The 13,559-nt window shown below is 41.3% G+C and overlaps 1 protein-coding gene across 1 annotated transcript in view; it reads right to left on the reverse strand.

Annotated features, from left to right (window-relative positions):
• LOC148041185 (ubiquitin-conjugating enzyme 15-like) overlaps positions 1-13,267 on the reverse strand; it is an 83,189-nt gene extending 69,922 nt beyond the window's left edge. The window contains exons 1-4 of the mRNA XM_087677491.1: positions 13,108-13,267; positions 12,919-13,022; positions 12,416-12,518; positions 12,205-12,268 (exon numbers count right to left, since the gene is read on the reverse strand). Of these exons, the coding sequence (XP_087533617.1) occupies positions 12,205-12,268; positions 12,416-12,518; positions 12,919-13,022; positions 13,108-13,128 (292 nt within the window). The 5' untranslated portion in view covers positions 13,129-13,267. The remainder of the gene's footprint in view (positions 1-12,204; positions 12,269-12,415; positions 12,519-12,918; positions 13,023-13,107) is intronic.
• Positions 13,268-13,559: the final 292 nt, after the last annotated feature.

Raw genomic sequence — 13,559 nt, forward strand, 5'->3', positions numbered from 1 at the left:
GCTCATTGGAAAGCTTCGGTTGTATACACAAGGATATGTAGACGGCAAAGAGTTCTTCATTACTCCGCTTGAGGGTTGCGATATATTGCTTGGAAAGTCATGGTGTCACCATATGCATGCAGTGATAGATTCTCGTGCCAAAAAGATCATTGTTCAACATAAGGAAAAGGTACTCACACTTTATGTAAAGTTGAAAGGTGAATATGTCCATGTTGTAAAGTCATGGTGTCACCGTATGCATACAGTAATTGATTCTCGAGCCAAAAAGATCACTATTCAACATAAGGAAAAGATAGTCGCACTTCATGTAAAGTTGAAAGGTGAATGCATCCCTGTTGTATCTACAACTGCCATTTCTAACGTAATGAAAAATCATCTTTCAGCATACTTGGTTTTTACTAAGGATAAGATGATAGTGAGAATGTTGGAAACATATCTAAGTTAGAGAGGGATTGCATGTCATTTCTAAAAATGTATGTTAATTGCTTCTCTCAGTCACTTCTAGGGCAGCTATCACCTGTGGCCAGAAGATCAGGGCATAGATTTTATCCCCGCATGTAGCCCACCTAATAAGCCACCATATAGAGTCAGTGCAACCCAATAGAAGGAGATTCTATGTCACATGAATGAGCTGTTAGAAAAAGAGCTGATTTAGCCCAACTCATCTCCTTTTTGTTCTCCAATACTGTTGATGCAAAAAAATGATGGTTCATGGCAAAAGTGGATATCATCAGACGTGCATGAGATCCGAAGATGTACCTAAGACAACTTTCAGGACATCTTTTGGATTGTATGAGTTTTTTCTTATGCCTTTTAAACTTACGAATGCTCCCGCCACTTTTGATCAGATGATGAATCACATCTTCAAGCCACATAAAGGATTTGTAAACACTTACTTTGATGACATGATTATATATTCAAAAAACAAGGCAAAGCATAGAAGACAATTAGACATTGTGTTCAATGAATTGCGTGAGCATAGGCTCGTTATCAATGATAAGAAAAGTGAATTCTTCTTGCATAAAATCCACTTTTTGGGGCATACTATATTAGCTGATGGTAGTCACATGGACCCTGCAAAGGTTAAGGCAATACGATCATGGCTTTTAGAAATGTGCATGAGATCCGCAGTTTCTTGGGTTTATGTTCTTACTACACAAAGTATATATACGGGTTTGCTAAAATTGCATCTCCATTGCATGCTTTGCAAAAGAAGGATGTGCCATTTATATGGACAACAGTAAAAATTTCAGCATTTAAAATTTTGAAGAAAAAGATGACTTCAAATCATGTGCTTGTGTTACCCAATCTAAGGAAGTCATTCGTAGTTCAATGTGATGCATGCGGTAACATCATTGGGACTGTTCTTATGCACAACGGCTGAGTTGTGGCTTATGAGAGCTGAATTCTCCACGATGCAAAAAAGAATTTGCAAGTCTATGAGAAAGAAGCTAGAGCTCTTGGCTGTAATTCATGTATTGTCTACGTAGAAACATTATTTGTTGGGGGCTAATTTTACAGTACAGACAAACCATTAAACTTTGAGGTACTTTCTGACGCAAACAAAGTTGTTAGAGAAGCATATGAGATAGGCAAAATTTCTCTCTATGTTTCACTTTAAAGGAGGAAAAATTAGTCTTTCTCCGTTGTTGAATAGCAATACATTAATATGGTTTTCTTCTTTGTTCTTGAAATGAAAGAGGAGCTCGTGCGAAGGAGATACTATAATCAATTTACAAGTCTGCTCTCCTATAAAAACACAATGAAAAAAGAGGAAATATGGAGATATTTGATTCGATGATGGAGGAGTCGAGGATGATGATGGAGATGGATAGGGCCAACTTCAGACTATCTTTGGCTATTGTACATGAGTTTACGGCCAAGAAAACTAATGTAGAATGAGAAAAAAGAAGCTCTCTTTATAGGAGAAAGAGGAGAGTGAGTGTAAAAAGAGAAAGTGGAGTAGCACAAGTGTTCAATGACATGTCATGAGATGTGATAAGTGGTGAAACACTAGGAGGATTGTGTGACAAGTGTTTTAACACTAGGGAGATAATATGACAAGTGTTCTGATACTTACCTCTATGGCCATACTTTGTGATGTGTGTGTGTGTGTGTGTGTATCTCTCTCTCTCTCTCTCTCTCTCTTTTTTTCGTAAAAGGTAATTGTATTAATTACGAAGAAAGTACAAGATTACATGATTACACGATTACAAGAGGCACGAGGGCCATAGGCCAACGTGCGGGAAATCCCCGGACTAGGGTACTAAAAAGTTACACCAATCATGGCAAGGACCCAGAGGCAATTGCCAAATGCCAGGAATACAAATCCTCCCGAGGGAGCAAGTCAGAGTGCCTGATGAGATCTAGCTGCCAATGCAAGAGCCCTTTAAGCCTTGCTATATGTCGCGGTACATTAGAAGCCGAATCAAAGAGAAAAGCATTTCGGGTGGTCCAAATGTGCCAGCATCCCCAGTATCTGAAAAAATGGAATAAGATCTTCATATGTAACGGTGGTGGTGTGGGATACTTCGGGCGCACAAAAACCCAATCGAAGGGAGTCAGTGAAAACCCCACCACCGCGTGCCAGATTCGTGACAAGAGCGACCAGATATTCTTGGCGAGCGGGCAAGAAAGAAAACGATGTCGGGCCGATTCCGCCGAAGTGGTGTAGAAGAAGCAAGTGCCATTCGAGATTCGACGCTTGGAAAGGGCCGAGGCAAGAGGAAGACCACCAATCATTACCCGCCACAGAAAGACCTTGCATTTGAAAGGTGTCTTGTTCTGCCATCCCTCCATCAGCGTTGCCTGCCACCATGACAGTGATTTCCGCAGGCCCCAAACAGCATTAACTTTCACGCCCAACCATTGGTGATCTTTAATGAGAAGATGATACACCTGATTAGTAGAGGCATTTTCCAGACTCAACCGGCCTGCAAGGTCCCAGTCCTGCCAAGGGCGATCCATAGCCAGGGCAGGAAAGGGTTGCCTACCCTGAAGTTCCGAGGAAAGCTTCCCCCACAAATCACGGTATCCGCGCGGGATCCTGAAAAGTCTCCTAGCAGTCCGAAATGATGCAAGGACATTGCGAGTGGCAAGGGTAGCATCCGCAATCGAAGTCACACCCAAACGGGCCATGCGGTTAAATCTTGGTCTGAGCTGATGTTTATCTTCCCATGAAAGTAATGTGGATACCGCCAACAATTCCAGCTGAAAAGAATTTGTCTGCACGCGGTCTCCTACAGGATGCCAACGGGCCTTTTGGAGCACCACTTTCCAAGAGCCGACCAAATGCACTAACAAAGAGGAAGAGGGATTGGAGAAACGAGCGTCAGCATTAAGGACATGCCACCATGAGGCTCGAAGCCGTGTGTTACCCTGGCGGAGGCCGCTGTCCTCAAGAAAATAACGGGCTATGATGGTCCACGGGTGATGATCCACACACATGGCACGAAACAGAGACCAACGAAGAGCCAGCATATGAGTTTCTGCATCCAAAATAGCTCCACCACCCATGCGCTTAGGGGTACATGCATGTGACCATGAAATCCAGGAAATGCCTGCCTGCAGTGAATCTTTCTTCCATAGCATGAAACGAATGGGATGAGTAAGAGCCTTCAAAGTACTGGGCGTCCATGGCAGTAATGGCAGGAAATACGTCAGCATTGGTAGCATAATTGTCTGAGCCACTTTGAGGCGGACATGGAACGGCCAGGCTTGCGACTTCCAATACATAAACTTCACGGCCAGTTTGTGTGAAATCCACTCCAGCAGGGCCTTTGGCCGTACATCCACCCCCAATGGGTATCCAAGATGCCTGACAATCGCGCCACGAGAAACCACCTGGCCCTGCCAGCCTAATGACTCTAAATCAGGCTCCGTGCAACTGAGAATGGCTGACTTGAAGGCATTGATGCGAAGACCAGAAGCTTGACCAAAGAGCGTCCAAACATCTAATGCCTTGCGAATGTTATCCCTGTCCGCCTGCAAAATCATAAAGGAGTCATCAGCCAAGGATTGGCTAATGAAGTGCTGCCCCAAAGGAAGAGATAACCCTGCCAGCTGGGCAGAAGCCGCCATGGAGGATAACATTGAAAGGACCGGGTGAGTCGCCAAGGCAAAGAAGAGAGGACTCAAAGGGCAGCCTTGTCTGAGCGAGCGTGCAAGGAGAAATGGCTCTGTGACCCCACCATTAAGCATAAGTCTTGAAGAAGCCTCAGTACTAATGGTGTAGATCAATCGGGACATGCGGATCCCAAAGCCCATAGCAGACATAAGCTCTGCAAGGAAAGACCAGTCCACACAGTCAAACGCCTTTTCCAGGTCCAGTTGAATCAAGACCACTTGCTGATTGGAGTGCCTCGCATAATCAATAGCCATTTGCACATTCAAGATATTGTGCAAAATGTTGCGTCCCTTAATGAAACCATATTGGAGGGGGTGCACAAGAGCTGGAAGGTGCTTGTGAAGCCGATTTGCCAGCACTTTGGAAAAGATTTTATACATCACGCCCATCAACGAAATTGGTCTCCAGTGTTGCAGCTTTGACGGCGAAGGGATCTTGGGGATCAGTTTGATGAGGCCTTCTTTCCATGAAGAAGGCATGACCCCTGTTTCCCAAACCTGCTGGAACATGACCACCAAAGGCTTTACCAACTGCGTGGCTGAGTGCTCAAAAAATTCATTAGTGAGACCATCCCAACCAGGACTTTTATCCTTAGGCAGGTGCAACAACACATCCATAACCTCCTCTTCGCAAATATCCGCCTCCAAAGAGGCTTGCAAATCAAGCGGAACCTGCTGGTGGACCAGCTGATAGAAGACCGAGCGGGCATGCGTAGCCTGGCTAGACGGCAAGGATGAAGAACCAAAAAGATCCATAAAATAATTTCTGCACATATTGATAATGGTCTGCAGATCAGTGACCATGCGACCTTCCGAGTCCTGAAGTCGAGTCATATTTTCGCGAACCGGAGAAGCATGCAAGGCGCGAAAGAACTTATGAGACTGGCAAGCATTATCGTGCAATGTGTCAGTCAAGTTATGCAGCTTGGCCTGCTGATAAGATTTCAAGCTAAAGACTTGAATAAGATGGGCCAAACGCCGCTCCAGTGACAGCAGAAAATCATCATCTGGGGAATCCAAGAGCAAGGAACGGACCAAGGCCAATAAGTCCTCTGCTGCAAGTCGACGGCGGCGACAAAGAGAGGCAGTGTGAATCCCATACTGCCGAGCAACCCGCTGCACATTAGAGAGCAGGCGTGCAAACGAAGCCAAGCCCTCAGAGGCGAAGTCCAATAAGAACCTCTCAATCAGTTGCTGCATATAATCCTGAAAAATTGGATGCTTCAAATAAGAGGAGTTGAAGCGTAAAGGGAGCTTATCCAGGAACTGCATAAAAGGTGCAACAGATTGTGCCCGCATCTCAAGCTGGAGGGGAAAATAATCCGACAACGCATATTGCTGCAAGACCTTCATCTCCAGCATCTCGGAAAGAAAATCATCCCCCTGCATGATATACATTCTGTCCAGTCGTGACCAAGTGGTTGCATATTGCGCAGAATGAAAAGTAAAACCTGAAACAGAAGGGTGAAGCCACGACCAAAGATCTTGCTTAAGTATGTGCAAAGCAAAGGAGTTCCACACCCGGCTTTCTGGCGTATCCATTACCGAATGCCCTGAGGTGGACTGCGAAGAGTCAACACACATATTGAAATCTCCCATCAAAAACCCTTTGCGGCCAAGTGCCATGGAGCCCTGCAAAGTCAACCATAGATCCCGTCGGGATGTGGGATCATTGGGAGCATAAAGTCCCAGCAGCCATAAAATCTCACCTTCAAATAGGACTTCGATTACCAGAAAGCGGCCGTGCACATCATTTTTAACAAGAACAGGCTGGTATTTCTCATGAACAATCATCAGCACGCCCGAATAATGCTTAGCATTTGTCCCTGCATAAAACAGACGAAATCCACGACAATCCACAACCTTTCCTGCCTCCCCATGACTTTTGTGCTCCACTGCACATAATACATCCCACTGATTTTCATGCAAGACAGACCACATGGTATGCTGCTTATGGCGAGAGCAAATGCCTCGCACGTTCCACGTGGCAATCTTCATATATTTTCAAACAAAGGAAGTCAGGAACGAGGCGCCTGTTGCCTCGATTGCATCTTTTCCGCGAGGGCATCCAGGACACCCTCATCCAAAAAATCAGCCAATACTGCAAATGAATTCGGGCAACCTGCTTTAGAGGTAGAAGGGAAATCCACTACCTTGGGAGCAGGGCGGGGATAACGCCTATCCCAAGGAGTAATCACATTGCCTTTCGCATCAAACGCCAGCTTAGCAGGTGGGCCCTTGGGGCCCTCGGAATAGACTTTCCTTGAAGACGGATTGCGGGGGGCTGACGGGGCCATGGTACGCACAACCTGCTGTGGGGTGACCATGTCTTTCCTGCGCGTGTACGTGCGCATGGAATCCGGGGAAACATGAGGCCCAGGATCTGCCAGGCCTGCGTCCAACTTTTTACCTTTTTTTTGTCGTGCCTCAATCCAATCAGAGCTAGGAGAATCCAAAGCTCGGACCTGTTGTTTACCTTTTCCCATGACAGTAGGGGGCTGAAGGGTCTCCTGTGTCTGGGCATCAAGCACCATGTCATCCTTGGGCTGCACAACCTGCGCCTCCTCAGAAGACAGTTGCCGTTCCAGGCATTCAGCTACAAAATGCCCTAATTTACCACATGAAAAGCAGTGTCCGGCAAAATTGCCCCATTTCAGGCGAAAATGCAAAGGATGCATGCCAGCGCAATTGAGGCGAAGCCACGCAGGCCTTTTCCTGGCCGTATCCCATAACATGCATAGACGGTTTCGGTTCTCTCTCTCTCTCTCTCTCTCTCTCTCTCTCTCTCTCTGCCTTAACTTCCATCAAAGTATACAAGCTTCTTTAGCTTGCCCCATGGATTCAACAGCATGCTAATTCTCTATGGCACTTAACGAAGTCTCTTGCATGGTGGCGGAAGAATCTTAGGATGCTCTGGAAGCGTAAAATGCCACTGAAACAAAGGCTTTTTCTTTGGAGATGTTTGACAGGCACACTGTCAGTGGGGTCACACTTGCTAAACATCACATTGCATCATCCACATGTCTGAGATGTTTGGCTCCCTCAGAGACTGTCCCTCATTTATTTTGGCATTGTCCCAAGATCCTCCTCAGGAGAATTTCATATTCGCTTCGGCTTCATTTCCCAAGTCATAGCTTTGGGAAACGTTTCTGGCTCTTTGGCCGATTTATGTGTTCTTTGTCTCAATACTCACTCTTTCTTTTTTGGGTGAGATATTGGGCTCTTTAGACAATCTGGAGTGATTGTAATTTGGCATACTTGGGTCGCCAAAATCACCAGCAATATCAATCCTTCCGAGCTCATTGCGGCAATCTCTATATGATGCCAGCTATGAGGGTGACATGGATGCTTCCTACATAGAGCTTTTCTTTTTATGCTTCTGATAGTTTGGGATAGCCCCCTTTTCCGGGGTTCCCCAGCTTGTAAATTTGTGAGCACATAAATATATTGCACTAGATATTACCAAAAAAAAAAACTCTGTGTGTGTGTGTGTGTGTGTATGTGTGTGTGTGTGAAAGGTTTTAGTATTGAGTAATTGCAAGAAAACACAAGTGAAAGTGCACGGTGCAAGGCCTAAGAGGAGTGTTAATCTCCATTTGCGATGGGTGTATTAAGATGGTTGAAAACTTGCATTCACAAGTGCCTACGAATATACATATGAGTACGTGTACATGCATGGGTGCACACGTGTAAAGCAATGCATGCTTGTATACACAAGTGCGCATAGATGCACACCAATGCATAGTGTTTAGCTCAATGGCCAGCTCTAATGCACTATTCTAGATATCTAGTCTAGTAATCATAAAGAAGATAAATTCAATAAACTATTAAATATTCAAATTAATAAAAAGAATACAAATTTTTTTATGTTGTGGCAGTCCTTCGGCTTTTTTCAACTAAAAACATTCTTCATATAATTGAAAAATATCTAGATAATCCTTCATAATTTTTCATCTATCCACTACGCATCTATTATAGGTAATTTTTTTAATTTCAACAATTCATTCAAGTTACAAGATTTGTTTTGTTTCTTCAACTTTCGGAGATCTTCAATAATGAGTTTCACTAGTTCTAATCCTGTGTAAGCCTTAAATGAAAAGCATTGTATATTTTTCAATGAGCATAAAACTCAAACCAATAAGAAACTTCACTTATTTTATCAATTACTTTAGAAGACCCAAAGTATCTACTAGAGGGCCTTGGAAAATATAAATTTTGATCGAAGTCTTATTTTAGCCTGCCTTTATCAAACTTTAGCAAAAAGTATTAACCATTTTTAAAAGCTAAATATCTTCTTCATCTATTTGCTTGCTTCTTTTGTCACTCTTAGGTAGCTTTGATAGTGGCTCGAACTTAATCCATTGTTGTTTTGAAATCTAAAGCAAACTCATGAATATTTTCCTTAGTCCGAATGGTTGGAGGACTTACTCTACCCTCTAATACCTTATTTACAGCTTTCTTTATGGATGAATACATTGTATTATTGTAAGCAAACTCCAACAATGGAAGATACATCTTCCATTGTGACTTAACTTTACTAATACAAGCTTTCAACATATTCAAAAGAGTGAGATTCATCATCTCCATTTGGTCATTAGTTTGAGGATGAAAAGATAATGAGTTTAAAGTGGTTCCTAAGTACTCAAATGAAGTACACCAAATATTACTTGTGAATTTGGAATGTCTGTCTAGGATGATTTCAAAAGGAAGGCATACCGTACAATATTAAGATATATTGAATGAAAAGTCTTGCAACTTGTCAAGATTTCAATGTTTTATAACATGGAATAAAATGTAATTACTTATTGAATCTATCACTTATAAACCAAATCATATGACCTTTAGGTGTGCTTCAAATCCCTAAGATGAAATCCAATGTGATAGATTACTATGAAACATCTTTCACCCATGAAACATTTCACCACTCCAACGTTGCGTTTCACTCCGAAATGTTTCATCCTTGGGCAAGTTCCAAGTGAAACACCAAGTGAAACAATTGAATAATACATATGAAATAGGTTTATTTATAAACAATGAGTTTCAACTTATGCATTTATACCATGCAAATCCTTTTATGTCAACAAATGATGTTTTTTTTTTGTACACAAGATCAGTAAAAATAGTATCCTATGAACAAGGTCTACAATAAAATCTCAAAAAAGCGAGAAAAACCATTCTTTTACATTTAAGAATCATTTCAATGGCAATGAAACACATTTCATGGTTACCGTGACCATTAGGCATCAAAAAAGCTTACAACAATACTAGAGTCTTTTGCTTGTCATACTTTGTTTTTTGACATACTAAGCAAACTTCAATGAAATTGTAAATATCTCTTCACAATGTTGGCCAATAAAAGAAACATTCGATTGTGTTAGCAAGATTGTCAGCTCATATCTAAGTCGATGTATGCCTAATGGACTAGGCACATTTGTATAGATTTTAGGCATTTTATTTGCTTGGCATTTTACAACATTAATACTCACCAACGAACATTTACTAGGGTCACATTTATAGCCTATATATTCTAGAGGCTCCTTTCCCTCATCATCATCATCATCATCATTCATCAAGTGGACTTTCTATTGGAGAGAGGAGCCAATACCAGTACCACGCAGTCAATGAGTCACTGTTGTACGTGACTCGTGTTTGGTATATGGATTCCATTTCCCGAGAACATCTCTAAGCTCTCTTCTTTTGTAGTATTCTTATATTTTCTTTCTCTTTTAACTTGTGTTCAGCAATTTATTTCAGCATTTGTCGATGCTTCCATTGCTACACCACTTCTAACACAGTGTCAGACTGCATGATCTAGGCTCTTGGTGCTCTGCTGATCATAGGCCATCTACATCCCCGCTGATCTAGCAACTGCTCCCTGCTGCAAGTTGACTTGTTGCTGCCTGCGTTTTCCATTTAATGCCTGATTGGTGGCCTGCATCAGCATATAATGTCTGTTCAGCCTGCATTTACAGTTTTCGAATATTTTATTGCTGCATTTTCAGCATTTACTGCTCTCTAAGACTCGGCGACAACATCTATTGGCATTTGACTTTGTCTATTGACTGTTTTCAATTTTCTGTGATCTTTATTTTTTTTTATCAACCTAAGAATACTGGGCGTAAACTCTCTTTTTGTGCAATCCGTGTTGTTTGTGTATACCAAATTAAGTATTGAGATTAAGTATTGAGTCTCCCATCCCAAGATCATACTCAAACCAATAGTTCTTTGCAATGTGACTGAAGTCCAAAGCCTAGAAATGAAACCTCAAATTTCTCTACCCATCGCAAATAGATGAGATGTCACCACACATGGTACAAGAAACATGATGGCAACTAGTAATCTACTATTTTACTCATAGTGAGGCCTTCGATAGGAGCATCCATCTATCAATAACAAGAGGGAATCTTTTCTCCATGTACACTTCATGTTTTATCCAACATACTCAACCACATGTTTGTCTCCCTCATGTAATGTGGTAGGTAAGTTTCAAATCATAAGGGATTAGAATAAACTACACTCCCAATATCATAGCTTTGAAAATATCCAAACCTAACAAATTTGAAAGAAATGTAGTCATAAAAGAAAACACAACAGCTTCATTAACTTTCTCCTCCTTTATTAGATCCCAAGTATCCTCAAGGATATACTTTTTCATATAATCCCATTGTCTTAAAGCTAAAAGAAGAACATTGTGAAAATGATAATAACTCAAAAAAGCTAAAAAGAAATGAGAATTTGATAATGTGATTAATGTAGCAAGGTCAACTAATAGTCAAAATCTCCTTACTAAAAGTAAAGCCTCATAAAGTGCAAGTCACTTCAAAATCCCTCCTCTCTCATTTGAAGTTCAATTTGGATAAAACTAACCCCATGCCAAGACTCATTGGAAGTGAATTACAATGAATTAATGAAAGAGACCATGAATATATATTATAAATGCAAACGGCAAAACTATATGAAAACGAAATTCCATGACGAGCTTCAAGAGAATGAGAACTAAACACCAACTCACAAACTTCACAGGCTTCCTAGTTCCACTAAGAATTGACATGTATAACTATGTAAATCGAAACATGCACGCTAAGATTAAGATCCTAAGGCTGCCATAGATACAATTCTCCTGTAGAACATCACATATGTTCTATGCTCTTCATGTCATTATCTATATGGTGTTGGCTTGATGTTTTACATACTAAAGAGCACGTAACATTTAACTTATTGATCATGAATTAGGCAAAGGTATTCTCACTATGTTTTGAGGCCAATACTTTTCTTTAAGGGGGAAAGAAGTATGATGTAATTTGAAACAATAGTGTACGTACATAACACATTTTTACACTCAATAGAGATGACCTTATAGTGGGCAAGACATTTTGTGTGAGTGGCTGAACGATGAATGTACACTAAATAAGTGGTAGGTAGATGGACACCTATGAGAATGGAATAGGTTCAAATATAGCAAGCTTGGATCTATATGAGACTTTGGCTCATCAAAGAACCACAAGGAACCATCTCATCATAGACATTGGGAGAAACATAAACAACAACTAACAAGCTGGAAAGATAGGACAGGTATTTCTTTTATTGAAGCTTGAGTAGAGGATAAGTTGAAATCCATTTTTTTGTTGGGTCTAGATTAGAGAATAAGATGGAAACCGTTACTTGACTGCCAGGATTACAACATATTCCAGCAAGCATGGCCTTCAGCATTAGCATATTCTCTTTCTATTGTACTTGCTATAATTTTATCATGTTTCTTTACACATGCTGTGCATTTAGTACATCACTTGCAATCCATGCAAAGCATAAGCCCATGAATTGTTAAAATACTTCAAAATTCTTTTGGACATTACCAAATGTATTGACCAGCTTAAAAACGTACAATAAATGTTCGAAAGACTTGTCAAAGCATATGATACTTCAAAATTCTTTTGGACATTACCAAATGTATTGACCAGCTTAAAAACGTACAATAAATGTTCGAAAGACTTGTCAAAGCATATGTGGTGGTTGTTGGATTCACAAAGATCCAAGGCCGAATGAATGGAATGGTTAATGACCAAAAACAAAAATAATTACCAAGACAAATGTGTCCATTGCTGTATATATGGGGGTGAATTGGAGGATTGCCTGTGAAGACGACCTGCCATTATATTTAATAAGCAATCAGAACGAAATCAAATGTGACCAGTATTTTTTGTTCGACTTTCCACAATGCATTTCCATGTCTGAAATCGTCACATTGATAGAGGCAAGCATGCATCCAATGAAAGCCAAACTTCCAACTCACTTGAGGAGAATCCAATGGATACTTCTCAGGGAACTCAATAAGCAACTGGAACTGCTCGCCTTCATAGAATGTGCCAGCAGCCCCTGAGAATTCTATGGTCCATCTACAAGAATGCACAAATGGCACGGGGATCATCAGGAAGCTCTCTACTTGTACAAGCACAAAACAATGACAACAATGATAATGCCAGTGCACTGCTGCAATAATAGTAGTAGTATAGTCATAGGTGACGATAATCCAACGGTTATTAATGATAACAATAAGAATAGTGATGATAGTAGTGATAACATTAATAAAGAAATCACAATGATAAAAATGACAACAAAGCCGTAGATAATGAACTGAATATTTTTGGTGAGCCTCGGGATTCTACACACAAGAGAACTACAACAATAATACTGCTAAAATTCAGATAGCAAATACGTTTAACGATAATATTCATCCAAGGATGATCAATGGCGGTAAATGATGACGACGATGATGGCTGGTTTGAAGGCCTGCACCTCTGCAAGTCATCTGTCGGGTTAAGCCTGAATCCCGCGGGAGGGTTGTTCTGCCAGTCTGCTATTTCCCTTTGCAAGCGTTTGATGGCGACTTTTCCAAGGCTCTGAACGAAGCAAAGCATGAGACAGCAAAATGGCGACCAGAGACAACTTCGAAACCCTAGATAAAGGAACAGAGAAGGGAACTACCTGAGACGAGGGGGTGCTCATGTTGCGCTCGCTAGACCTTGCGACAGAGAGAAGGCACTCAAAGAATTGTCGGACAGAGATATATATTCGAAAGCTCAGGTGATCACTACTCAAAGTATACGGAGTTCCCCTATAAAGCTGGTTACACCATCAAATGAGGAAGGCTTACTTTGCAAGTTGTTAATCGATCAAAGTATTTCCCTACGTAGGCGGGACCCATCTGGTAAAGAGTCGATAAAGTTACATCTCCTCGGTAATAATTATTTTATTATTATGGATTCACAGCCCAATTACGAAGATCTACCTAAACAATGTGCATTTGGCTACATGTGAAATGACTTTATATGCTTTGCAACGGTTAGGGGTCCGATTCCCGCAACCTTTTTCGGGCTCGCCTTTTTTTCTTTCTTCGTGCTTGCTTGGATGCATCACTTTTGCACACCTTTTTTAAA

This window comes from Lygodium microphyllum, chromosome 1 (genome assembly GCF_053477565.2).
Source record: "Lygodium microphyllum isolate KBCC chromosome 1, Lygodium_microphyllum_v1.1.10, whole genome shotgun sequence".
Taxonomy (NCBI): domain Eukaryota; kingdom Viridiplantae; phylum Streptophyta; class Polypodiopsida; order Schizaeales; family Lygodiaceae; genus Lygodium; species Lygodium microphyllum.